Source organism: Solanum lycopersicum, chromosome 8, assembly GCF_036512215.1.
Source record: "Solanum lycopersicum chromosome 8, SLM_r2.1".
NCBI classification, from domain to species: domain Eukaryota; kingdom Viridiplantae; phylum Streptophyta; class Magnoliopsida; order Solanales; family Solanaceae; genus Solanum; species Solanum lycopersicum.
Genome location: NC_090807.1, coordinates 3,151,398 through 3,177,104, shown reverse-complemented (window position 1 = coordinate 3,177,104; position 25,707 = coordinate 3,151,398). Strand labels below are relative to the sequence as shown.

General features: G+C 29.6%; 1 protein-coding gene, 1 long non-coding RNA gene and 1 pseudogene across 3 annotated transcripts; all 3 read left to right on the top strand.

Annotated features, from left to right (window-relative positions):
• The first annotated feature begins 262 nt into the window (after nt 1-262).
• On the top strand, nt 263-1,224 carry LOC101250236 (uncharacterized). Of its 2 annotated transcripts, none has more exons than XR_011211071.1 (3): nt 263-405; nt 499-660; nt 737-1,224. It is a non-coding gene; the product is annotated as an uncharacterized lncRNA (long non-coding RNA). The 2 variants fall into 2 exon arrangements; XR_011211072.1 differs by having other exon boundaries at nt 324-430.
• Nucleotides 1,225-6,032: 4,808 nt separating this feature from the next.
• On the top strand, nt 6,033-11,657 carry LOC101249942 (cytochrome P450 87A3-like; annotated as a pseudogene).
• A 789-nt stretch (nt 11,658-12,446) lies between these two features.
• Nucleotides 12,447-21,242, top strand: LOC101249665 (lysophospholipid acyltransferase 1). Its single transcript, XM_004244554.4, has 8 exons — nt 12,447-13,175; nt 15,191-15,246; nt 15,682-15,902; nt 16,168-16,573; nt 17,360-17,445; nt 20,332-20,395; nt 20,489-20,601; nt 20,696-21,242. The coding sequence occupies exons 1-8, from the start codon at nt 12,871-12,873 to the stop codon at nt 20,834-20,836; spliced, it is 1,392 nt and encodes a 463-aa protein (XP_004244602.1). The 5' UTR covers nt 12,447-12,870; the 3' UTR covers nt 20,837-21,242.
• Nucleotides 21,243-25,707: the final 4,465 nt, after the last annotated feature.

Genomic DNA, 25,707 nt, shown 5'->3' with positions numbered 1-25,707 from the left:
ATTAAAGTTCAATCGTGTCAGAATTTCAGCTACATGTGGATTATTTTTACCTGAAATTTTATGCACACGCATATATAGAAAGTTCTATCATATTAATTACTTTTTATTCTATATTAACTTATGTTCTACTATTTAACTCATATTCAGGTAAATATGATAGAACTTTCTATATATGCATAAAATTTATTTATGTATATATGTAATAGTTTTGTTTATATATTCTGTACTATATACAAGGGCAAATTTGTCATTTTGGTCAAAGACAAATTTTTATGACTAGCTTTTTGGCCTTTCTAGAAGACTCGTGAAGTCATTTTTCTTTCCAACAATGAAGAATTTCCAGAAGACTTGTTTCATCCAAACTTAAATTTTTCAATTTCATAACTTGACTTCATCGATACCGTGGTTATTATTCTACCCACTCTATCTCGTATGTTCTCTTTGATTTTTCATCGGTACAAATTAGTTTTCTCTCTAAAGAATACAGTGGTTTTGCAGAAGTTTGTTATCATAACAATTTCCGGCATTCATAACGATTGACTAAGTATGTTGCACTTGGCTGAACTGGTTGAGAAACATAATGATCAAATTGCAACGTTCGAGACTTGGGACACTGAGAAGCCATATGAACAGGCTGTTAAGATTGGAGTACGCTGGCTGGTAAGTAATAAATTCAACTAGAAAGAAAGTCTATCATCAATTATTTCTTCTCCCTGAAAAAAAATTATTTCTACAGGCTAGGCAGATAAAATTCTTGATATGACTATTCCTGCTGAAGGACCATATTGCATTCAAACGTTGCATGAACGGATTGAATTTGCTGGTTAGATTATCTCATGAAATTTTCCTCTCCTCGTGTTCTCTTGGAAGATGAGCCCTACTTTCACTTGTGGCGTTAAAAATGCTGAGCAGACCCCTTTAACTACACTCTATGTAGAAAATCTGTTGCAGGAGATAGCATCAAAATTCTCTCTTTTATTGCCCAAAAGAGTCGTTTTGCACAGTTTCAGTTTTTTTGGTATCGTATCTGAGTGAAAGAATATGTTTTTTTTCTTTTCAATTCTAGAAAAAATATTCCACAACAGTTGAAGTTTTTTATTGCTTCTTATCAAACAACAACATATTCAGTGTAATTTGATGAGTGGTGATTGGGGAGGATAGTGTATACGCAACCTTATATAAGTTCGATAATATGTTATTTGAAATTAATTCTTGATTCTTGAATATATGATTTAAGTATGAACTTGAAAGCAAAGAATCAATGCTTATTCAAGAGAAGGGAACTGTTAAATGAATAACTATTAAGTTGATATGCCGGATTACTACTAAAAAGATATGCTCCTCTTTATCACTAAAGATCACAACTTTTTTCATCGGTTGATTTTAGCACTTTTTTAAAAGATATATTATGGATCTTTTAATACAATCTGTTTGTTCTTGTAATTTTTGAACTATATAACCCAAAGATAAATGGATTATCCCTCACCTCTTCCAATTCCATGGATATTTGTTGTCATTCCCATACCTTGAGAAGGTATATGAGCCTTATACTCATGGTTGTGTCCGTGAGCTTACAACTGTCTGAAGAAGTTGGCTTATGTCTGTTTCTTATAGAGCAACCATATTTGAGTAGATCTTATTGAATCCTGATGGTTGAGTTGTCAAGAGGCCACAGTTCATATTGTTATGAGTTAGGTCTATTCATTTCGTCTCCTCAAAACTCCTCTGCTCTTCTGCTATTTCTATTTCAATAATAGATGTAGATATTGAAAATTCAAGTTCATTTATTTTCCACCTCTCTCTCTCTCGTTTATGTTATGTATGCATTTATCAACTTTATTTTTTCAAGTTTACCTATTCTAATTTACGATAGCTATCTTTTTTTTCTCTTCTTTACTCATTAATAATTAGAAATTGAATTTGTATTTGAACTGCAGTTAGCTTTAAACTCAGTAAGAACTACATTGAGGTACAATGTACCATATAAAGTCGGGGTTTCTTGATTGACATACGACAAATGGAGAGCTCTGACTATGCATCGGTCTCTCACCAAAAAGGTATGGTAACCTCAAAAAAACTTTCCTTGAATCTGAAGACTAGAGTACTTCAATAAGGAAATTTGTGAGGAGCCTGTTGGCCAAGACCATCAATAGGTTTTGATTGAACAACCAATATATAGTCATTCTTGATTATATCCATTAATTTCCTTATTTCGTATCATAGAATAAGAATCTATACTAAAAAAAAATATTTGTGAGGTTATAATTAGCATATACTCTTAGTCATGGATACACTATAAGCTTCCACAAATGTTACATCTAATATGTATGTGACAAAGGATCAATTGTACATGTAATGGTAAGTCCCAAATCTTACAAATTATATCAGAGACAATTAAATTTTGCCCTTAATTAGCAGTAAACACTCGAGAAAAGTTATTTTGATACCATCATCTTTATATTGGCATTTGTGATATAGCTTAATATCCAATGGCACTATCATGATAGCTAATTTATGTCTTCCTTTCCTCATATTACTTGCCACTGGACTCGCTAATGGGTTCAAAGATTAATAGACAATTAAAATCCTCATTGTGGTCCATTTAAATCTAAAGAGTATGCAGGAGTGCTATGGTTTGTGATGTTACTTTTTGAAAATTGTATCTTGATTAATGTGTTTTACTTTATTATTATCCAGTTTGTTCAAGTTGTGTGATATATTTAGGTGGAATGCTTTCGATTTTTAGCCCTCAAAAGAAGATGGTTGTGTTATTCTTCAAATATAGAATCAGATTTTGTTATCTTGAGTCAATTGAAGCAAGTTTCCAAGGTGGAAACTGGAAATAATCTGTCAAAACATGAGAAGGTTCAAAAACTTATCATGTAACAGTGGTTAGAAGCTTTAAGTCGCACATATATTTTTGTCTAATGTATGTAAAAAATATAATTAGATCCAAAGTGCATATGAACTTAAACAATTATTTGTTTAATCAAATATGCTGCATTAGTATATTTATCAGATCAACATTAAAGTTGCCTAATGCATGTAATACTTTTAATCTTTATATTTGAATTAGATGTCGTTGAATTAAATTAATTAGATTTCCTTTTGCTAAAGGGTTGTTGCACATGTAATTGTATATATGTAAGTAAGCACGGGCACATGCCTATCTAGTATATATATATATATATAAATTAATTATTATACAACATATAATTGTATAAAGGAAATTCATCTAGACGATAATGATGTATACAAACAAATAATCAAAAAGTTAAACGAATATGTAAAAACAAACAAATAAACATAATAAATATGAGAAAGTATTACTACATATATTACAAAAGAGCTTATTATACAATCACAAAATAGAACTCAATAATTACTATTTATACATATATTTTAACTTTTTCAAATTCATCCGCTTCCACTAAGTCACGGACAATGTTTTCAAATGATTTTGACTGATCATTTGTAGAATCAATTACTTTTGCTTTTCTCTTCTTTGTTGAATTAGATCCGCCTTTATATTTTAATTTGTGATTAGAGTTGTTAAAATGGGTTGGCCCAATCCAACCCAATCTATCCCCTACCCTAACGGGCTAGAGAGTTAAATGGGTTGAGGTGAACTGGCTCTTTTAGTCAAAGGGCCAATAAAATAACGGTCTAATCCAGCCCTAAGCGGGCCACGGGTTGGGATGGGTTGACCGTTCAACCAAAAAATGAACAATATTATTCTCTTAGAAGGAGTATCCAAGAAAATCGAATGTTGACGTCTATGAACAGAACATCAATACATATAATTTTCATTTATGAATCTCACACTTCGGTGAATGCTTACCAAAATACATAATAATCAACGTAAAATTTAACGGAAAATTGTTGATCATTCAACCATTCCTCTCACAAGAAACAATCTAGTTTAAAAGACTTTATGTTTTTAACATATTTATTGACAGAACGTTTACAAATAAAACATTACTAAATTAAGGATCTACAGGTAAAGAAGATGAAAGTTCATGAATGAAATCGAAACATTGTACAGAATACAAAGAAAACAAATATAAATTTGATTTGCACAAAATTTGGGTAGTTACCTGAAATATTGATTTTGCAATTGGGAGGGTAATGTCAAAATTCAAAATTCAAAACCTAATGAAGGTGAGAGATTTTATTTAAGTTGAAAAGAAAATAATGAGTCTTGTCAGATGACAAAAACGTAAAACATTTGTTGAGAATTACAATTAAAGGAAACTATGATCATAACATTTAATATGAATTAAATATTTGTTATTTCATATAAAAAATTTTTTCAGCTTTTAAAATTTAAAATTTGAAATAATTCCTTAAAATTCTCCACCAATTGAAATTGTTCCTTAAAATTTTACACGGACTAAGATAGTGCTAATATGTATCTCTTTTTTCTTCTCCTATTATATGTCGATAGATGCTTAACTTTGAAAATTAATAAAACTTTGATCAGATATATAAAATACAGACATTTAATATAACCGTGCCCGATTTGATAGTATGTGATCTACTAATAGCAATTACTCCTACCTAATTGTTGAATAATTATTTCTGCCTATTGAGTGGTGTAGAAACCTAACTAATTTGAAGGAAAAATAACGATTTTTGTATATTGAGAGAGAATACATATTTCGTGTAGGATAATATAAAATATTTTTCTAACATTTATATTAAATTTAGTCCATTGTGCAATTCAATTATTTTCAAAATGTCTTATAAGAGTAACATTATTATTAGTATGTTTTGTTTCTTATGTAAAAAAGAATATCAAGCTTTAACGAAAACTAAAGTATGACAATTAATAGTAGTATTATATTTTCAAAAAATTATCGTTATTTCTGTCATCTATAGATCGATTATCATTTGCTAACAAATTTTGAATAATGTGTTTTTTAATGGCAAGGGAAAATTGCAATCGTTATTCTTTGGATGAGTACAAGGTAAAATTATCGCTCTTATATAATGACTCGCAAATAATACTGGAGAGGTGATCCACACTAGCAAGCTCCACCCAAAAAATAAATTTGTTGAAGAAGAAGGAAGCTGACGATTGGAACATGTCAAATAAACGGTTCCAAAGCAACTAACTGATGTATCTACAACAAGTATTAATGAAGAAGGAAGGTGATGATTGAAATATGTCAAAGGAACAGGTCCAACAGAGTTTACAACACTGCTCTAGAATTAGAGTCACACTAGGATTAGACTAGTTATATTAATTAGGATTATATTATGACTAAAATTAGATTACAGTTACAATTATATTATGACTAAAATTATATTATAACTAGGATTTAGATTATTTATAATTGCATTATTATTATTATTATTATTATAATAATAATAATAATAATAATAGGTATTGTAATACGACTCCAAGTATAGTTACGGCATAATACGTATATTAGACCTTAAATTTGGTTTCAAATTTTAACTTTGACGTCCAACTTTCATAATGCATAAACAGACACTGTAACTATCCAACTTTTAAATAAATAAACACATGAGTCCTACATGGCAAAATACACGTAGGACACCACGTAGGACGAAAAATGACATGTAGGACATGCGTGTCTATTTGTTCAACTTTACACAAGTTTAAGTGTCTACTTGTGCACACCCAAAGATGAAGGGCATAAATGTGATTCGAAGCCAAGTTAAAGGGCATATTTATGTATTATGCCTATAATTAACTTAGAAATTTACAATTCTCTCCTATATAAGTAGGTTGTAACTCAACATAAATTTTCTCAATACTATCCTTGATTTCTCTAATCCTAAACGTTCTATAACATTATCTTACCTTCGCTGGCAAGGAGTTTCGACCTTGAAACCTCCAACATGGAAGTTCTAAGTTCAAATAACGGAGCCATTCGAAGGGTATATAAATGTGTCTTTTAACTTGGTTTGATCAACTAACTATCATCTATGTATTTCAACTTTGTGTGTTATTGCTCCCAAAATAAATATGCGTAAGGTTAGGTGTCTGCAAGTAGATACTTAAACTTATATAAAATTTAACAAGTAGACACAATATGTCTATTTATTAAACTCTATACAAATTTAAGAGTAGACTGTTATTTATTCAATGTTGGAGGACATAAATATTATCGGAAGGCACAAACTCAAGATAAAATAGTACATCATTCCACTGCCTATTTATAGTCCCCATAATTTCCTAAAATTATAAACCACCCCATTTCCTTCTCTTTAATCTACTACATACTCAATATATATTATCAAGAAAATGTTGTCACTTGGTATTTATATTATTGGAACTTTACTTGTTATAGTTATTTTACATTATTGGAGGAACCCTAAATGCAATGGAAAACTCCCACCAGGTTCAATGGGTTGGCCATTACTTGGTGAGACTATTCCATTCTTTGCACCAAATACATCATTTGATATTTCTCCTTTTGTGAAGGAGAGGATGCAAAGGTAAATTAACTAATTTAATATTAAAATATTTGTATCGAATGTTTATATCAAATTAATTCTTGAAGTAATTGAAATTTATATATAAGCACATAACATATATGATGAAACTCACAACATCTAAATTCTGAATCAGGTATGGACCGATATTTCGAACTAGTTTGGTGGGACGTCTAGTCATAGTATCAACAGATCCTGATTTTAATTACTTTATATTCCAACAAGAGGGGAAATTGTTTCAAAGTTGGTATCCATATACTTTCACAGAGATTTTTGGAAGACAAAATGTTGGATCATTACATGGTTTTATGTACAAATACTTGAAAAATATGGTGCTAAATCTTTTTGGACCTGAAAGTTTGAAAATATGTTGCCTGAGATTGAAAAAATTGCAAATAATAACTTAAATAGATGGTCAAGACAAACAAGTGTTGAGATGAAGGAAGCATCCGCTAAGCTAATTTCACAGATGATCACTCGACTTTTATGTATTTTGTTACATGAAAATTCACTAACATAATAATAATAAAAAAAAAAACTATCTAGCTTTGTACCTTTATGTATGTTTTTTTTTTTGCATATGGTATTTTAATTCAAATATAGTAATATATATTTTTTATTTATTTTTGCAGATGATATTTGATATAACTGGAAAAAAACTTATTTTGATTACGAGAACTCAACAGAAAATGTGTCTGAGAATTTTGTAGCTTTTATAAAGGGATTAATTTCTTTCCCTTTATATTTTCCTGGAACTGCCTATTACAAGTGTTTACAGGTATTTCGAGTTTAATTTCTATACACTGATAATATTATGATAAAAAGTGAATTAGTAAGTATGGTAATAAAATGGGTTACTTATTATATCAAATTAAAAATGAAGTGATTTTACGTTTTCAGTATTTATAAGTTAAATTCTATATATATTTATTCAAGTTACTTTTTTTTTCTTTTATTTTTTTACTCCTCTCCCTTCCCTGGGAGCTTCTATCTTTTTGCTTTCTTGGTAACTCGAATTCATAATCTTAAGACTAAAAATGAAGGATACTTACCACCCGATCAACTTCCTCTTGTCAATTAAGTTACTTTTAGTAATAAATAAAAAGTAAACCAAACTTTATTATAACAAGAAATATTGAACCATCTATTTCAGTTTATATGACACTATTATTATTTACAACTTTAAAATAATACTTTCTATTTGGCATAATACATATATTGGACCCTAAATTTGGCTTCAAATTTCAATTTTTAACCTCCAACTTTTATAATGCACAAATAGACACTTTAACTATTCAACTTTTAAATAAATAAACACATGAGACCTACATGATAAAATACACGTAGGACACTACGTAGAACAAAAAATAACATGTAGGACATGTGTGTCTATTTGTTCAACTTTATACAAGTTTAAGTGTCTATTTGTGCACATCCAAAGTTGAAGGGCATAAATGTTATTGCATATTTTAACCATCTTCTACGAGACCATTTCACTATAATGATTAAATTTTTTTTTAGAAACAATTTTTTATAATATGTTAGATTATATGTTTTCTGTAACAGTATTTTGTTGTAACATTCAAAAATATAGAATAAATAGTACTGTTATAACGATGTTTGACTAAATTTATACAAGTCGTGATTGGACTAACTCTAGAAGGTTTTGATTAGGGAAGAAAGAAGATAATGAAGATGCTCAAGAGAATGTTAAAGGAAAGAAAATCACAACCAAGAAAGGAACAAAGTGACTTTTTTGATTATGTATTAGAAGAACTTCAAAGTAAAGACACAATTCTCACTGAGGCAATAGCTTTGGATTTGATGTTTGTGTTGCTCTTTGCTAGCTTTGAGACAACCTCTCTAGCTATAACTTTGGCTATTAAATTTCTTCATCAACATCCAAAGGCTTTGAAAGAATTAGCAGTAAGTATTATTTATTAGAGTTTCGTATCTAAACTATTAACAAATATTTATAAAAATTAACGAGTCAACTGTCACGTGGACGAAATTTTATATATAGGTAAAATAAGTTGTCATGCACCATTTGGGAATCTATTTGAACACTTGATTTAGTCATCTTTAAAGTGTGTTTCAATAAATAGTAATTGGTGATGATTCAGATGGAAAATATAAACATCTAATAGTTCATATACGAAATTTATAAAAAAAATAAAAATAAATAATAACCATTATCTCTATTTTAAAAATATTTATTCCAATACCATAATCAAACAATCCTCAAATGCTTTTAGGAGGAACATGAGGCAATAATTAGAAGAAGGGAAAGTGCATCTAATGGACTTACATGGCAAGAATATAAATCAATGAAGTTCACATTTCAGGTATATTTAATCTAAATTATAATATTGTCACTTCCAAATCTAAGAATTATGATAAATTATATTTAAATTATCATAAATTAATTACTTTCATTGGAAATTACAGTTTATCAATGAAACAGTTAGATTGGCAAATATTGCTCCTGTGATTTTCAGAAAAGCACTTAAAGACATCAACTTCAAAGGTATGTAATTACAATTCATTTATCACTTTTATATATGGAGGTGTCAAATGGACGGGTAAAATTAAATCGTTAGTTTGATTAAAATAGATTAATTTAATATATAAGTAAATTATTTTTTCGCTCAAAAGTTACTTAGACTGAAATGAGCTGACATGGTCACCTTTTCTCTTTCTTAATATTTTCCCACAAAAATCACTTCTATAGTGATATTTTACAACACGTTTAATTACAATATATATATATATATATATATATATATGTTGGGTTTAGCAAAGTGTGTGAATGGATAAAAGAGAAGAGAATAATTGAGAAAAAAATGAGGGAACCAATTTGAAGGGAAATGAAAAGTCATTTCTTCCATATCGGCAAAAGAAAGGGAAATTGTTGTCCTTATATAAGGAAACATTTCCTTTACTTCTTAAAGAGCTAAGAAGAATGTGTCCCATCGCGCCATCGTCGTCGCTCGGCTTCGAATTTGGCAAATGATTTGATTGATAAATTTTTTGGATAAAATTTATTTAATTAATTTTTGTTAATCAATTAGATCTCGTTAATCTTATCTCTAATAAATTACTTCAGGACGTTAGATATTTAACAGAATTAATTTGCGTGTAACGGTAACATTCTGAAAAGTCGTTATTTTTTTCGAAAAGTCGTTACTTTCCCAACAGACACATTTTTTCGAAAAGTTATTTTTTCCAAAAAACACAACTTTCTGGATAAAAAGGTCTAAACAGATTTCTCTGAATAGACGTGTTTCTTGCTGAAAATGGCTCTAAAAGGAAGTCATTTTTCATTTTTTAAAAAACTGATTTTTTTTTCCTCTCTGCATATATTTTCTCTCAAAATCAAAGTGTCAATCGACTAAATCTGTGTGACTTGTTATTGTTCTTAAGTACGCTGAAGTTAAAGAAGTTTGAGATACCACTATTTCTTTAACAAGATTAATTTATTCTGTCTTAGTAGAAATTAATTTATAACCTCGAATTATAATGAGGAGATTAAATTTTTTAAGAAGATACAATAATTTCTGTAAACTCAAATTATTTTATTTTCTGTCTACTTCATCTTATTTCTATTTCTATTTTGACTAACCTTATAAATACGAATTATTATTTTACAATTAGCAAAATAAGATAAAATAATAATAACTTATTTGTGATGCAGAATATACCATTCCAGCTGGTTGGGCAGTTATGGTAAGCCCTCCAGCTGTGCACTTAAATCCTACCAAATATGAAGATCCACTTCAATTCAATCCATGGAGATGGGAGGTAAGTTCTTCGTTGAAAAATTATATTATAATATATATTTTTTTTTTTATCAAGTATTGCTTTTTCAAAAAAAATAAAAATTATTTAGTTATACATTATTTTGACTTTTCAATCTAAATTTGAAAAAGAGTTTTTTAAATTAAAAAAAAAATCATCACATAATTTTAATTGAAATATTTGTTCAGATGTAATTTTAACTGTTAAATGCTTTTTTAAAAAAATTTGGCTTCCAAATAGTTGGTGATAGTTTAAATAGGAAAAACAAAATACATATAATTCAAATAGAAACTCGTATAAAAACATAATACTTCAAATATGTCAAATTTCTTCTAACAATTCATTAATTTTTAATGAAATATTTACTTTTCTACAAATAGTATTCCATATTTATTAAAAAATAATAACTTATAAAATATAATTATAAAAAATAATGCCTATGTACATATCTTTTTTTAACACTGTTGAGCCACCTGCCACCTTGTATAATAGGGAATAGAGATAAATAGAGCATCAAGAAATTTTATGGCTTTTGGAGGTGGCATGAGATTTTGTGTTGGTACAGACTTTGTTAAGGTGCAAATGGCTGTCTTTCTCCATTGCTTTGTGACAAAATACAAGTAAGTTTAATATTTAAGTTATATTCTAAAAGTTTATAACTTTTTTTATATATATTTTATTCGGTTTGAAATTAGATATACAATATTTTAAATCTAATATCGGTAAAATCTTATAACTTAAGATATATGGAATGTGAAGTTAATATAAATAAAAATCTAATGTCTAAAGTTTTATATGGTTGAAAGTTGGATATTTTTGCATGAAAACTAAATCTCTGACACATATAACTGAAGTTTAATCATTCAGTCATTTTTACCTGAAGTACAATTATTTTTATCTAAACTTCAAATAAGAATATTCAAATTTCAACTTTATACACAATAATAATACTGTAAATAATTTATATTTCAATCATATACTATAGCTATAAAAATAATTCATGATGTTTTTAAATATTTGACAGGTGGGAAACAATTAAAGGCGGAGATATAGTACGAACTCCAGGTTTACAATTTCCAAAGGGTTACCACATTAAAATTTCTCAAAAAGAATATTAAGATTCATATCGAGGCGAATCGAGAATTTGAAGTTTAAGAATTTCTACAGCGATTTAAAATTAATACGTAAGAATAATCACAATTAAGCATTCCTAAATATTTTGTAATGTTTTTCTTTTGAATAAATTTAGTAAATTTGTGAACTAATACGTTTAATTATATTATAGATCCACCTAGAATACAGTCTTTTGCTATCATGTTTTTAAATTATCATTGTGGCTAAGTTCATAATTTATCTTATGATATTGTTATGTAATAGTAGATTTTCTCTAATAATACGATTGCACATTATATTTTACCTTCTCTTTCATCGTCTGTTTTTGTGTCTAATGATATTACGATAATATTGAATAATTATGACAATACAATGTAGCGTTGTTTATTAACTTGTGAAAACTTACTTAAATATACTATATTAAATATTTACTTTTATTTTTTTTTAAATTTGATCACTTTTAATACATAATACGAAAAACACAATTTATAATTATTCACTTTCAGTGTGACTAAGCGTCAAAATACCAATATAATAAAAAATATAATATACACCAATCAACGAGAAATATATATCTCCGTTAGACCCAAATAATCAAAGATGGAAGATAAGTTATTATTATTATTATTTATCTTAATGTTATATTTTGTATGTGAATCACATTTATTAGAAAATTACTTTACTTTAAATGCTTGACACAAATATAAATTTAATCGAATTCTAGTATAGATATCAAATTTTACATATAAAATAATTTTTTGATAAAAAATATTTTATATTTAATAATAAAAGATAATTTGCTCACTAAATTTAATTTTAATCAAATTTGACCACAATTAATGAAAAGATAAAAAATAAAAATGATGTGTCCATGTAATGAATACAATATATCCAAAATGCTATCCAATGTCAAAACAATTGCAACTTGAAACCACACACAAAATCCAAAATATCTCATTTCACAAAATTTCCTTTATATTTTATTAATTAAAATATTTTCTTTTATAATCATGTTACACATTTTAATTTCTATATAATGTGCTACACATTTTTAATTCCTTATACAAATTAAGATGCTCAATATTACCTCACTAGTAATATTGTTCTATGCAAAAATTCCAATTCTATTTCAACTATTTTAACCTCCTTTTTTATCATATTCTATGCAAAAATTTAGATTTTTTTTCAACTTCTGAAAAGTGATTTTTTTAAAAATTTAAATTTATATATTAATTTTAATTATAAATATAAGAAGTGTTTCCAACTACATTTTTTTTTATTTTTTAATTGTACTCAATTTTCAAAAAAATATCTAATAAATAAAGTTAATTTAATAAATTATATCTTAACAAATCAAATTAAAACTTATTTTGAAACAAAAATTATAAATATAAAATATAAAGTTAATGAAGTATTAAAAATTTGGCTTTTTTGAATATATAAGGTAAAAGACTCTTAAGAACTTTGACCAGTTTTTTTGCTTTTCCTGATATGGAGCTGCCGGAGATGGAATCAATGGCGACGGCGATCGGAGTATCGGTGCCGGTGCTCCGATTTCTTCTTTGTTTCGTTGCAACTATTCCGGTGAGCTTCTTCCACCGTTTTGTTCCTTCTTCCACCGGAAGACATCTCTACGCCGCCGTGATGGGTGGTGTTCTTTCATACTTGTCTTTCGGATTCAGTTCAAATCTTCACTTTTTGGTGCCTATGCTTTTGGGTTATGCTTCTATGGTTATCTATCGGCCTTATTGTGGGATCATCACTTTCTTCATTGCTTTTGGTTACCTTATTGGATGGTAACTTACTTTCTCTCTCTTAAATTGGGGTTTATTTTGAAAATTTGATTTGATTTCAGTTCCCTTTTAGTATTTCAAAATTGAGCTTCAAAAAGTATAGTTTTAGAAAGATGTGTGTAGTCCTTTAAATCTCGGGGTCTTAATTTTGCAATTGAAGAACTAATGAAATATAGGAAGAGACATTCCAAAAAGGAAAGTAAGACACTTAAAATTGGTACAGGAGGGAGTATTAGATATTTGTTTGTGGATGTAGAGTTAGGATTTTGAGTGGATTTTTAGAATAAAGCTAGCTACTGGGTTCTGATGAACTCGTAGAGAGTCGTGTAGATCGGTTTCTGTTTGTTTGACATTAGAATTGTAAAAAAAGCTTTGTTCTTTATGTGTAGTTTTAAGACATATTGTGAAGTAGTGGAATGAAACTGGTCTAGATGGAGTAGAAGGGATATATAGGATTCATATAGCTGACTTGTTAGAATTGTGATTGAGCATTGTTTTTGTTGTTCTCTTTTTGTCTTTTCACTGTATTAAGCTCTCTTCCTGGTTGATTTGGTTGATTGATTGGTGAACTTTGATGTTTGAAAGTATAGGACTAGAAGTTTGTAAAGCTGTGCACTTTAGTTGCATGTGTGATTGTGTGTTGAATTTTACTGATGTCTTGGTTCAATTTGTTTAATTGGTTGGTGAACTTCGAATGTGTAGGAGTTAAGGTCTGTAAAACTATGAACTTTTGTCGCATCTCCTTCTTTTTCTAATTTCCTTCGGACTCGCTTGGCAGACTGTATTAGAAGAATTAATGAATGCATTGACTTTGTGTATTAGTAGTACCTTATTTGGTCCACTTTTATAGCCTCTATTGTGTATTGAAGAGTGTGTTACTTCTACATAAAAAATCATGATATTAGTAATGAAAGGGAATTTAATGCATGCATTAGCATGATAAGGACTCAATTGCCCCTCAAAACGTTTTTTACATGGTTTCCATCATATTTGTGGAGGGTATTTTCGTAAGAAATAATCTTTGCATAATTGATGCAAGCGTAACTAGTACAAGCATTAATATTGCAAGCATACTAATATACTCTTTTAAATATTCTTGTACACCTACCAAACGACCCCCTGTATTCGTCTAATGGATCTATCTTCTTAATAGTTTGTCATTATTGTGGGTTCATTCAGAAATGGTTGTGGAGCTTCTGTGAATGAGTTAGTTCATGTCAATTTCATGTCATTTAGGTCTTTAAATTTGACAACTAACAAGGAAAGGAGAAAATTACTCGAAAATTTTAATTGCAGTAGGAATGTTTTGTATTGACATTTGAACGTACGGTTTTATGCATTTGAATAGTATTCTTAAACTAGGTTAAAGGATAATGTTCAAGTCTTTGGTAATAACACCGGTATGCTATTCTACTTGTGGAAATCTTCAATGGTTATTTTAATTGAAGACATAATACATAAATAAACACTCAAACTTGGCCTCAGTTGGTAAGTGAACACTTCAACTTTTAGTACGCACATCTAGATGTCTCAACTCATTGATGTTGTCTCCGTTGAACACTCCAACTTACAATTTAATCATCTAGACACCTCCAAATATGTGTCACGTCAACATCGGATGTCCACGAGATACATTGGGGACAAATTGGAGTGTTTAGCTTCCAATTGACATGTGTAGATGTGCACTCAAAAAGTTGGAATGCTTACTTGCTAGTTGAACCAAGTTTGAGTGTTTTATGTATTATGCCTTAATCAAACATGGTGTTTGGTCAATTGAGCATTCGAAGCTATCATTTATGTTGTTATAGTCAGAAAATGAGTCTGCTATTAGTTCCTTTTTAATGATTTGGAATTCATTCTTGCAATACAAACTATTTACCATCCCCCCTCCCTAAAAGGAAAAAAAAGGAACACTCCTTGATAGATAATATATCCACAGTTTCTGAAAAATGGTGAATGATAAAACTCAGATTTTATAGAAACACTCAAAATTCTTAGCTATAACTATATTTGTGCAGCCATGTGTACTACATGAGTGGGGATGCATGGAAGGAAGGAGGTATTGACGCAACAGGTAAGCAGTTCTTCGATCTTTGTCCTATATTTGATCTCAGTTATCTCATCTTTTGAACGTAAATAATTTACTTAAATTATTTTTATTCTGATAGTCAGGATTTATGTTGTACTCCAGCTTGAATCAATACCTGTTATTTAGTGACCAGATGTTAAAACAAAAGACAGTTAAGGGTTTGCAGCAGATTGATTCGGTGAAAAAAGTGTGATATTGTTATATTAGTAGTAATCTTTTATGGACCGAGAAGTACTCATTATTATAATTATCTTTTAATCACATGTTATTTCTAGATCGTATACTGACGGTAGTGTTTTTATGTACCCCTATGGGTACTCTACAGAGACTTGTAAAAAAACTTTTTCCAGTTACATAGTTCTGTTATCATGTTGATAGAAGATAATCGCCTGATCCAAAATTAATTTTGTCCTCTTTCAGGAGCTTTAATGGTGGTAACACTTAAAATTATTTCATCTGCAATCAATTACCAAGATGGGTTGTTGAAGGAGGAGGATTTGCGTGAGGCTCAGAAGAAAAATCGTTTGCTCAAGTTGCCATCATTACTCGAGTACTTCGGTTATTGTCTCTGTTGCGGAAGTCATTTTGCTGGTCCAGTTTATGAAATGAAGGATTACCTTGACTGGACAGAGAGAAATGGCGTATGTAGTATCATAATTAACATGGCATAATCTATAAACTGACACTCAAACTTAGTGTCTGCTGGCAAGTAAGCGCTCCAACTTTGTGTATGCACATCTAGACGCCAAGTTGAGGTGTCTAGATGTGCACTCTCAAAGTTGGAGTGCGTACTTGCTAGTTGAGGCCAAGTTTGACTGCTTATTTATCATGACTAACTATATAGAGTTCTTCACTTCGAATTCGATTGCTACTACTCACTTCGTGCACATCCTTCTTGCTTTTCAGATATGGAAATCTTCCGAGAAAGGACACCCATCACCTCTTGGGGCAACTTTGAGATCTCTTCTTCAAGCAGCTATTTGTATGGGGTTGTATCTCTATCTTGTGCCTTTTTACCCGCTTTCCAGGTTCTCTGACCCGTTGTACCAAGAATGGGGTTTCTTTAAACGGTTGAGTTACCAATATATGGCGTGTTTTACTGCCCGGTGGAAATATTATTTCATCTGGTCGATCTCAGAATCTGCTGTCATTATTTCTGGCTTGGGGTTCAGTGGTTGGACAGACTCTTCGCCACCGAAACCACGCTGGGACCGTGCGAAAAATGTTGATGTTTTGGGTGTTGAGCTGGCAAAAAGTTCAGTTCAGTTACCCCTTGTATGGAACATTCAAGTCAGCACCTGGCTGCGACACTGTAAGTAAATTTATCTTCTGATCATTTGACACTTACAACTTCTAGCAGAACCATTTTTGTTGCAGGTAAAAAATATGAAATTTTGTCGGCTGAATGTTAATTGTTAGATTCCACTCATTTATATTATTTGCTGACAAGCTGTTCATTGGAGTACGTACAAACGTCATAGCTACCTAGCAGATGATATTGTGTTTTGTGTGCATGAAAGTTAACCATAATGAACAGTTCGGGACCTTTTTTTTTCTTTATAAGGTAGATTCAAAGACAAACTATTGTCTGTTTATGTCAAATATTCCAATGCTACTCTTATTGTGGCATATAAGGTTGTACACATATTTATGCCCCAGGGGTTAGCTCGTTTGGCAAAGGTTGAGGGACGTGCATCTTAGGTCATAAGTTTGAGCCCTGTGCCCAAACAAACTAAGTTGAGTATATAAGTGGAGAAAGGTAGAGAGGTGGGGCCATTGCTCCCGAATTTTGAAGGCTATGCTTGGCCCAAAGGTTGGATCCAAATGGATTTCTCGAACATAAAAAGAGGGTTGTAGACATATTATGTTAAGTTCATAGTAGAATAAAAAAGGTTGAGCTCATAGCTTCTTTGTGTTCACATAAAAAACCAATATTGAGGGCTTGGTTTTATCTGCTTGATCAATTATTCTATGAAGCGAAACTGTCATAAGCAGAAAAATGGTTAAGGTTTTTAGATTTCTTTATCCTGTCATTTATAACTTTGTTACACAGATACAATAAGTATTTATATTTTCGCTTTATATTTATGTTATACAGATGTATATGAGAGGCTCGTACAGAAGGGAAAGAAGGCTGGTTTCTTCCAGTTGCTGGCTACACAGACTATTAGTGCTGTATGGCATGTAAGTGGATCTTTTAGCACCATTCTTATGCAAGATCATTTAATAACTTTTGAACATTGATACATAATATACACAACTTCGATGGACATAGTTACATGAACTACATTTGACATGTGTTAACATGGTGTCATGCTTTAGCTGATGGTCTATCAGAAACAGCCTCTCTACCTTCACAAGGTAGGGCAAGGTTGCGCACACACCACTCTACCCAAACTCCACTTGTGGATTTACAATTGTGTTGTTGTAAACTTGGTCTCATGCATTTGTGGTTTATCTTGTTGATAGTCGTGTGAGAATTTTGGTAAGATGAGCTTTACATAGTTTTTTCAGGCGTTTTGGCTTTTGTCTTGTGAACTAATGTTCGCTGGACATTTTTCCATAGCAAAATTTAATCATTGCTCCTTTGTTTGTGGTAATCCTGTTCTTGATTGCCCGTGTTACTGGAAAGTGGCGTACAGACAATCTTGCATGTCTTATTCATGTGCTCGTCTGGTTTCTGATGGTGCATTGGAGAGCTTAATCAAATTTATTATTATGACTTTTTTCAAAATTTTGGGGAAGAAATTATTATGACATCTCGATCTAGCATTTGTGATACCTTTATGATGCAGAATCTTTAAACTATAGCATCAAAATACTCTTAAAGAAAAGAAGATTTAACTTATGAGAATATCTTCTGTGGAAAACCTTATGACACGAGAGTGGACTAAGGAGGTTGATATGCAAGGGAATAGTGGTGCTTAAGGCTGTTTTAGGGGCTGAACCGAAATGGAGAAGATGCATAAATAGTGAGGAGATAAACGGAGAATATCAGGACTAAGATAGGACAGAAAAAGGAAGAAAAGGAGAGGAAAAAAGGGAGAGATGAGCCGATTTTAAGTAATTAAATCAGATCATTTATGCAAAGATGAATTACTGCTTATTTGACGAGTGCTATCCCGGCTTATTAGGATAGGACCTTCTCATATCCGGATGGCTTGAGCTTGTCTTGGCTTTCTTCTTTGACAAATAGTACTTTGCTTCGATGGTCTTGCACGCTTAGCTGGATACTTCTGAAAATTTCTTATTTCCAGTCTGCTCCAAGCACATGAGGAAGAATATGCTTTTATGTGGAAAATGTGCAAAGGACATAGTAGAGATCAAATCTCTTCATAACCTCTCTAAACTAGTAGTGTTTAGCTGCCTAGTTTTGAATATCAGAAATTACTGCTTGATTTTGGAGTATGTTTGACAGCTTTCAGTTACTTGTTGACCATGCTTTGGATGACTGTTTTCTGTATCCTTGACTGTTGTTTTCTGTCCAAACATACTACAGTAAATTGGGAAAAAACTGAAGGATACCTAACACGTACTAGAACATTAAGAGATAGAACCCAGAAGGGTGGCTGAGTTGGTGCAACAGGTGGTATTCCATAAGGAAGGCCAGGGGATTGATTCCCCCTGCCAACACCTTCAGTCAGCTTGTCGCACCGGGCTTGCCTACTATAGTTTACATATCCTGTGGTTTGCGAGCTATTGCACAAGCACGGATTTACCCAGTGCGCACCCAAAGGGTAGTTGTTGTGGGTTTCCATGGGGATTCAAAAAAAAACATTAAGAGATACAGATTGACCCAAGTATTGCTAACGTCGTAAATGCAAACACACTTGGAAAAGAAATGAATTTGATTGCAGAATCCTTCTTGAAGACAATATGAACTTCAAACACGATTCCTCTTAACTGTATGGCAGTCCTTGAACTTCACAAACATCTTATCTGCATCATTTTGAACTTCAAGTTGTAGTACACTTTGAGGTCTTCTTTCTGTCAATTTTATTTTTATGAGTAAATAAAGGATTTGTGACCAAAGGAGTTATGTACAAGGTGATAGTATAGGTAGGTAAATACACAAAGGCAGTGATAGTTATGTGTGTTTGTTAACCTTTTAGCTCTAAATAAAAAAGAGTATCATTAATGTTACATCAAGATGGTGTAAGTTTTCTGACATGTTTTTTTCCTTTAAGCCATCTTTTATATCATTTTGAAGATATTTGGGAGATCTTACAAAATATAAGGGAACATCTTATTCCTTTGTCTTGGGTCATTATGATCCACCCTCTTAGATACAAAGTATCCTTGTCGTAGAGTGTCAGAAACTGTGACTTTCTTGCATGTGTCAAACATCCTCGTATTGATCTTAGGGAGGAAAAAAAGGACCAATCTGCTTACTGATTAGGGAAGAAAAAAAAGCTTTTTGATATAAGGACCTTTTCCAGCTATTGTCTAATTATAAAATCTAAAGTCTCACATTTTTTGATCCAAAACTAACGGTATCTCTTCTAAGAAATTTGAAAGTTGTGGTTCCTATTTCTCTTACACTTGATGCTTAATAAACTATAGTTTGTTCTTTCATGTGAATTTATTGATGAGATTGTCTGGCTTGAATTTGGAATAAGTTGCGTTGCTTTCTTGAAGTGTGCTACCTTCCCTTCAAACCTATGCTTATTATCTATTACTTGTAATTGTCGGCTTGCTGGTGTATGTCGTAGTTATTAGCCTTACCCTTGTAGTTTCTTGCTTTCAATATCTGCCATCATATGTTTATTGTGTTTCGGTTATCCCACTATTTTGTTGTCGTTGCCGTTCCTTTTCTGAATGCTCTGCACTGCTAATCTTATTAGTTGCTATGTTTTCTTCACTGTCATTTTTCCTTTTCATAACTACTTTGATTGTTGCACTTGAGCCAAGGACCCTTCAGAAAAGCAGCCTCTCTACCTCCCCGAGGTAGGGAGGTACACTCTACCCTCCCTAGATCCTATTTGTGGGATTTCGCTGTGTATGTTGTTGTAATTGTTGCAACTTGATAGTTGAATTAATGATAACAACTCTCATCGTGTGACATCACAGGGTCTATATCCGGGGTACATTATTTTCTTTGTTCAGTCGGCTTTGATGATTGCTGGATCAAGAGGTATATATGTATATATATCTGGCAATTCTACCTAGATCAAGCTAACTTAACTTTGATTTACTTTTCTTCTAATCATGTCTTGTCTTTCCTCAGTCATCTACCGATGGCAGCAAGCTACAAAAGGTACTCTGTTCGAGAAGATACTAACGTTAATAAGCTTCGCATACACACTATTGATTCTAAACTACTCTGCCGTTGGCTTCATGGTTAGTAGTCTATTTCTCAGAAGAAAACCTTAGCTCGAGTCCAGATCTTTTGATATAATCTGACAATTGGTTTTCTTGCTCATGCGATACACAGGTATTAAGTCTGCACGAAACACTCACTTCTTATGGAAGTGTATACTATATTGGAACCGTTATACCGATTGTACTAATCCTGCTCAGTAAAGTGATCAAGCCAGCAAGACCTGCAAGATCTAAAGCTAGGAAAGAAGAGTGAGTCATACCGTGCTCTTCGATATGGTTGTTTAGTTATTTATTGGTGAAAATACTAGAGCTTTGCTTCTTGGTAGTTTGTTTTATGTCTCTAGAACTTGTGTTTTATAGACATAAAACAAAGCAAATTTGTTTTGAGCACAAATAGGGCCATTTAGCATTGTTTCCTTCCAATTAACTGGCTTCCAGAAGTCATGTAGCATCTTGGCAAAAAAGAAGTTTTTTATTTAGTGTTTTTACTTTTACAACTACCTTGCTAGTTGTTTATCGAGACAAAAAAATGCTAGGTGATTTCTTTCTGTATGTCAAAGTCCTGGTAGATTAAATTATCTGGTCATTTGTGTTGATGATAGGTGTGGTAAAAATAAGGGAAAATTATATATAATAGCAAATTAATAACCTAAAATAAATAGAGTAGTTAGGGTTTGATTTAATTGTGCTCCATAACAAACGTTTGCAAAACATTGTCAGGCGCCTCTCTCCTAAATATCTCGCTCGCCACTCTCCTCCAATCTCTCGCTCGCTTCCTCACTTTTTATACAAACACAAGTGTATAAAAATTGTTTCTAATTGTATAAAGCAGAGAAAATTGTATAAGTACATATATTTTTGTTTCCCTTTCTCTCCTCTTTCAGATTTCGCTCGCCACCCTCGCCTTTCTCACTTATACAAACAGAAGCGAAATGTATAAATTGTGTTTCTGTTTGTATAAAACATGAGAAAATTGTATATACACATATAAGTACATATATTTTCGTCCTATACACTTATAATTATACAATAAAAGCACTCCACTGCCAGTTTCTTTTGCCTTTCTCTCTTTCTCGTTATATACAATTTTCAAATTGTATCTATTTTCTCTCTTTCTCGTTTTATACAATTCGATTCAATTGTATATTCCTTGTCAAGTCTCTTTTGTCTTTCTCTCTTTCTCATCTTATACAAATTCAAATTGTATATAATCGTTCTATACACTTATAATAATACAATTCGTTTTATACACTTCGTTTTTATACAGTCTTCTGCCCAAGTGTCTTTCTCTTTCTTGTTTTATAAACTTCGTTTTATACAATTTGTTTTAACGCTATATGTAAAGCAAATTATACATTTTCTATGTTTGCTATGGAGCGCAATTATATAAATTTTGCTATAGCATACAAATATGAATTTTTATTTGCTATATGTGAAAGTTATCCTAAAAATAATCGAGGTGCATGAACATAAACTTAGAGCTAAAACTACAATTTGAAATGTCAATATTTGCAAAAAGTTATTATATATATCCATCCTTGTGTGAGACAATACAAGTGCTGGGAGATTTTTATTTTTATTTTTGAAAAAATGTCTAATGTTAAAATACTGAATACCTTATTAAAGTATATAATTTTACTATACAATTTATGTATATTATAAGTGTTATTATACTAATAAACATAAAATTTAGTATTGAACTTTGCCTACTCTATTTTGATTGAAATGTTATTTATGTGATTAATTTAACGAAAGGAAATGCTTAAATTTTCTTTTCAATATTTCTACATATACATGGCCTCTTTACTGTACATCCAAAATATCAAACCAAAACTTAAAAGTACCAAATCATACCAAATTAATTTGATATGCGGTATAAAATTTTAAAAATTGAAATTATCGAGCCAAAAGTTTTTATTATCTTTATCATGTTCATCCCTAATCAAGGGTGTAGTGATCGGTAAAATTGGAAGAACATTCTAAGAGTCCATTTAGATGGTCTTTAAAAAAAGTAGCTTTTAAAAATAATAAAATATTATTAATAATAATAATGATATATAATAATAATAATATATAATAATAATAAGAAGAAGAAGAATTAAGAGTAAAAAAAGAATATACACGGTCAACACAAAATGACTTTTAAAATGAAAAAAAAAAAGCACCCCTCACCTAGTTTTTAGCTTTTGTCTTTTGGCTTAAAATAAGTCATTTTGATTTAAAATATATTACTTTGATATTTGTCAAACACTCTAATAAATCTAAAACTGTCTTTTAAGTCAGTTTGATCAGCTTTTAAGCTTATCCAAGCAGGCTCTAAAAATAGTCTTAAAAATTGAACAATTAATTTAATTTAAAAAATAAAAAAATATCTCAATAATTCAATTAATTTGAAACGGTGAAAATATCGCGATTTTAAATTAGTTGAATCAATAAATTTTGAATATTGAGTTGTTTAATTTTTTTTAATTACACTGTGGATTCTCAATTTCTTCAATTCAAATTTCACTTGGAAGAATCTTTTTTGAATCTTTAATCATAAACAAACATTGAATCTATCCAATTTACTAGTACTATTATTGATAATTTAATATAATTATTCCTTCTACCTGAAATAAATATAGAAACTAAGCATTTTCTTTTACCACTATCTATATATATAGAGAGAGATAATATAATTAACTGCACACATTCTGTACTTTATATTATCATTCTGTTTTTAAAAACTTATCTAAACAATAAAAGGACAAAACAAATACATTAAGAATTACTAATTACATCTCATTTTAAATGTTGTTTTAGCTTTATTTTTTTATGCTTATTAAAAATATAAGAAAAAATATAGTTTATTAACTTATCCTTATGTATTACTTTCCTCCGTCCATTGTTGTTAATCATAATTTTTATTTTTAGCGTCAGATTTTGATTAAAATTTTAAAATATATTTTTTCATCTGATATGCAAAAATTTTTAATTTATAATACTTTTTATATAGTTTTTAAATATCAAAATATTTTATTTAAAATATTGAATTAATATAATCTAATTTAACTCTAAAAATTAGTTAATTTATTTTCGAAAAATGTAACATGACAAATAAAAATGACTAAAATTTTAAAATATATTTTTTCATCTGATATGCAAAAAATTTCAATTTGTAATATTTTTTTATATAATGTTTGAATATCTAAATTTTTTGTTTAAAATATTAAATTAATATAATCTAATTTAATTCTAAAAATTAGTTAAATTTATTTTCGAAAACGTAACATGATAAATAAAAATGACTAAAATTTTAAAATATATTTTTTCATCTGATATGCAAAAAAATTTAATTTATAATAATTTTTATATAATTTTTTAACATCAAAATTTTTTATTTAAAATATTAAATTAATATAATCTAATTTAACTCTAAAAATTAATTAAATTTATTTTCAAAAAATGTAACATGACAAATAAAAATGGACGAAAAAAGTAGTTATATGCTTTTTAAGGATCTAATGTATAAATAAGAACTACTACTTTTTTTTACTTCGTTAATGTTAAAGTGTTTGTTTAGAATTAAATAATTGCCGACTTTAATCTTAAATTCTAAAGTGACAACACTTATTTTAAGATTTTCTTTTTTAAGCTAAGCGACAATTAAAATGGAACGAAGAAAATATACATACACTAATTTATATAATCGTTATAGAAAGTTATTTATAATTAACTTTAAAGTGATCTAATAGTATAAATTCTTTATTTATATCTATTTTCCCCTATTTTTGAGATAATTAATTAACTACTATTATTATTAATGATAATTTAGTAAGATTCCTTCGAGTATATATAAATACTCTTTCCGTCCGAAATTGTTTGTCATGTTTGACTTATCGAAAGTCAATTTAACTAATTTTTAAAGGTAAATTAGATCACATTAATTCGATATTTTAAACCAAAAAAATTAGATATTCTAAAACTATATGAAAAATAATTTTTTATAATTTAACTCTAAAAATAAAAATCAAGACAAATAATACCGGACAGAGTAAATATTTTATAAACTTATCTAAACATAAAAAGGACAACAAAAATAGCATTAATGCAAATGCATGTCTATAATCTACTACTCATTCCGTCTCATTTTACATGTCATTTTTTTTTATAAATAACTGGGACTATAATATTTATTATTTTATAAAATTTATACATAAATTATCATATTTCTCAATTATATTTTTAATAAAATAATTAATTAATTTTATCATTTATTAAAATAATTAATTAAAAAAATATTAAATAAAAATAGAAGGCTAAAGTTACACATTTTTTTTTAATACAAATATGAAGTAAACGGTGTAAGTATATGATAAGGATTAATCAATATTGATTTGGTCCATAAGTTTTTAATTTTTTTACGATAACATGGTGGCTAGTTGACTAAATGTCAGAATTCATGCATGCTTTTAGCCAGTAGAAAAATATGTTCCTCGATCGGGAAGTTAGTTATTTTGGAATAACTTATTTTATTATGTGTATGAATTATCTTAATATTCGATTCAAGACCTTTTTTGCAATTAGTGCCTAGTGGAGCAGTCTAGGTAATTTAAACTTGTATATCAATCTTTATTATAAATTGATGAGGATAAATACGTAAATATTCTCTAAGTATATAGTTATACTGAATTAATAAATACATAATCAATATGAGCTGGTTCATTGCATCCGAGTTAATCCATATAGGTGTTTGAAATGTGACAAGTCAGGTCACGTTAGTCCATTTTTTGTGAGAGCCAGAAAATGGTCGATCCAATCTACAAGTACGTGGGTTACGGGCTTATTGGGTCAACCCTCTAACCCTCTTTTCGTAAAATATATGTTTTTATAATTTTTTAAATTAAAAATATAGATAAGATAATATTTTATGGTGTTAGTATTACTACTTGTTAATCAATCCACAAATAAAATTATCTTTATAATATGTATTAAGTTTGATGTCAAGTAAAAATATAAATAGCTAAATAAAAATAATAACTTAGTTGTTTTCAACGATCATAATAAAACACAAAAAAACTATGACAATATTTCATATATAGGCTACAACATATTTAGTGATTCCTAGAAATTTTTAAAAAAAAA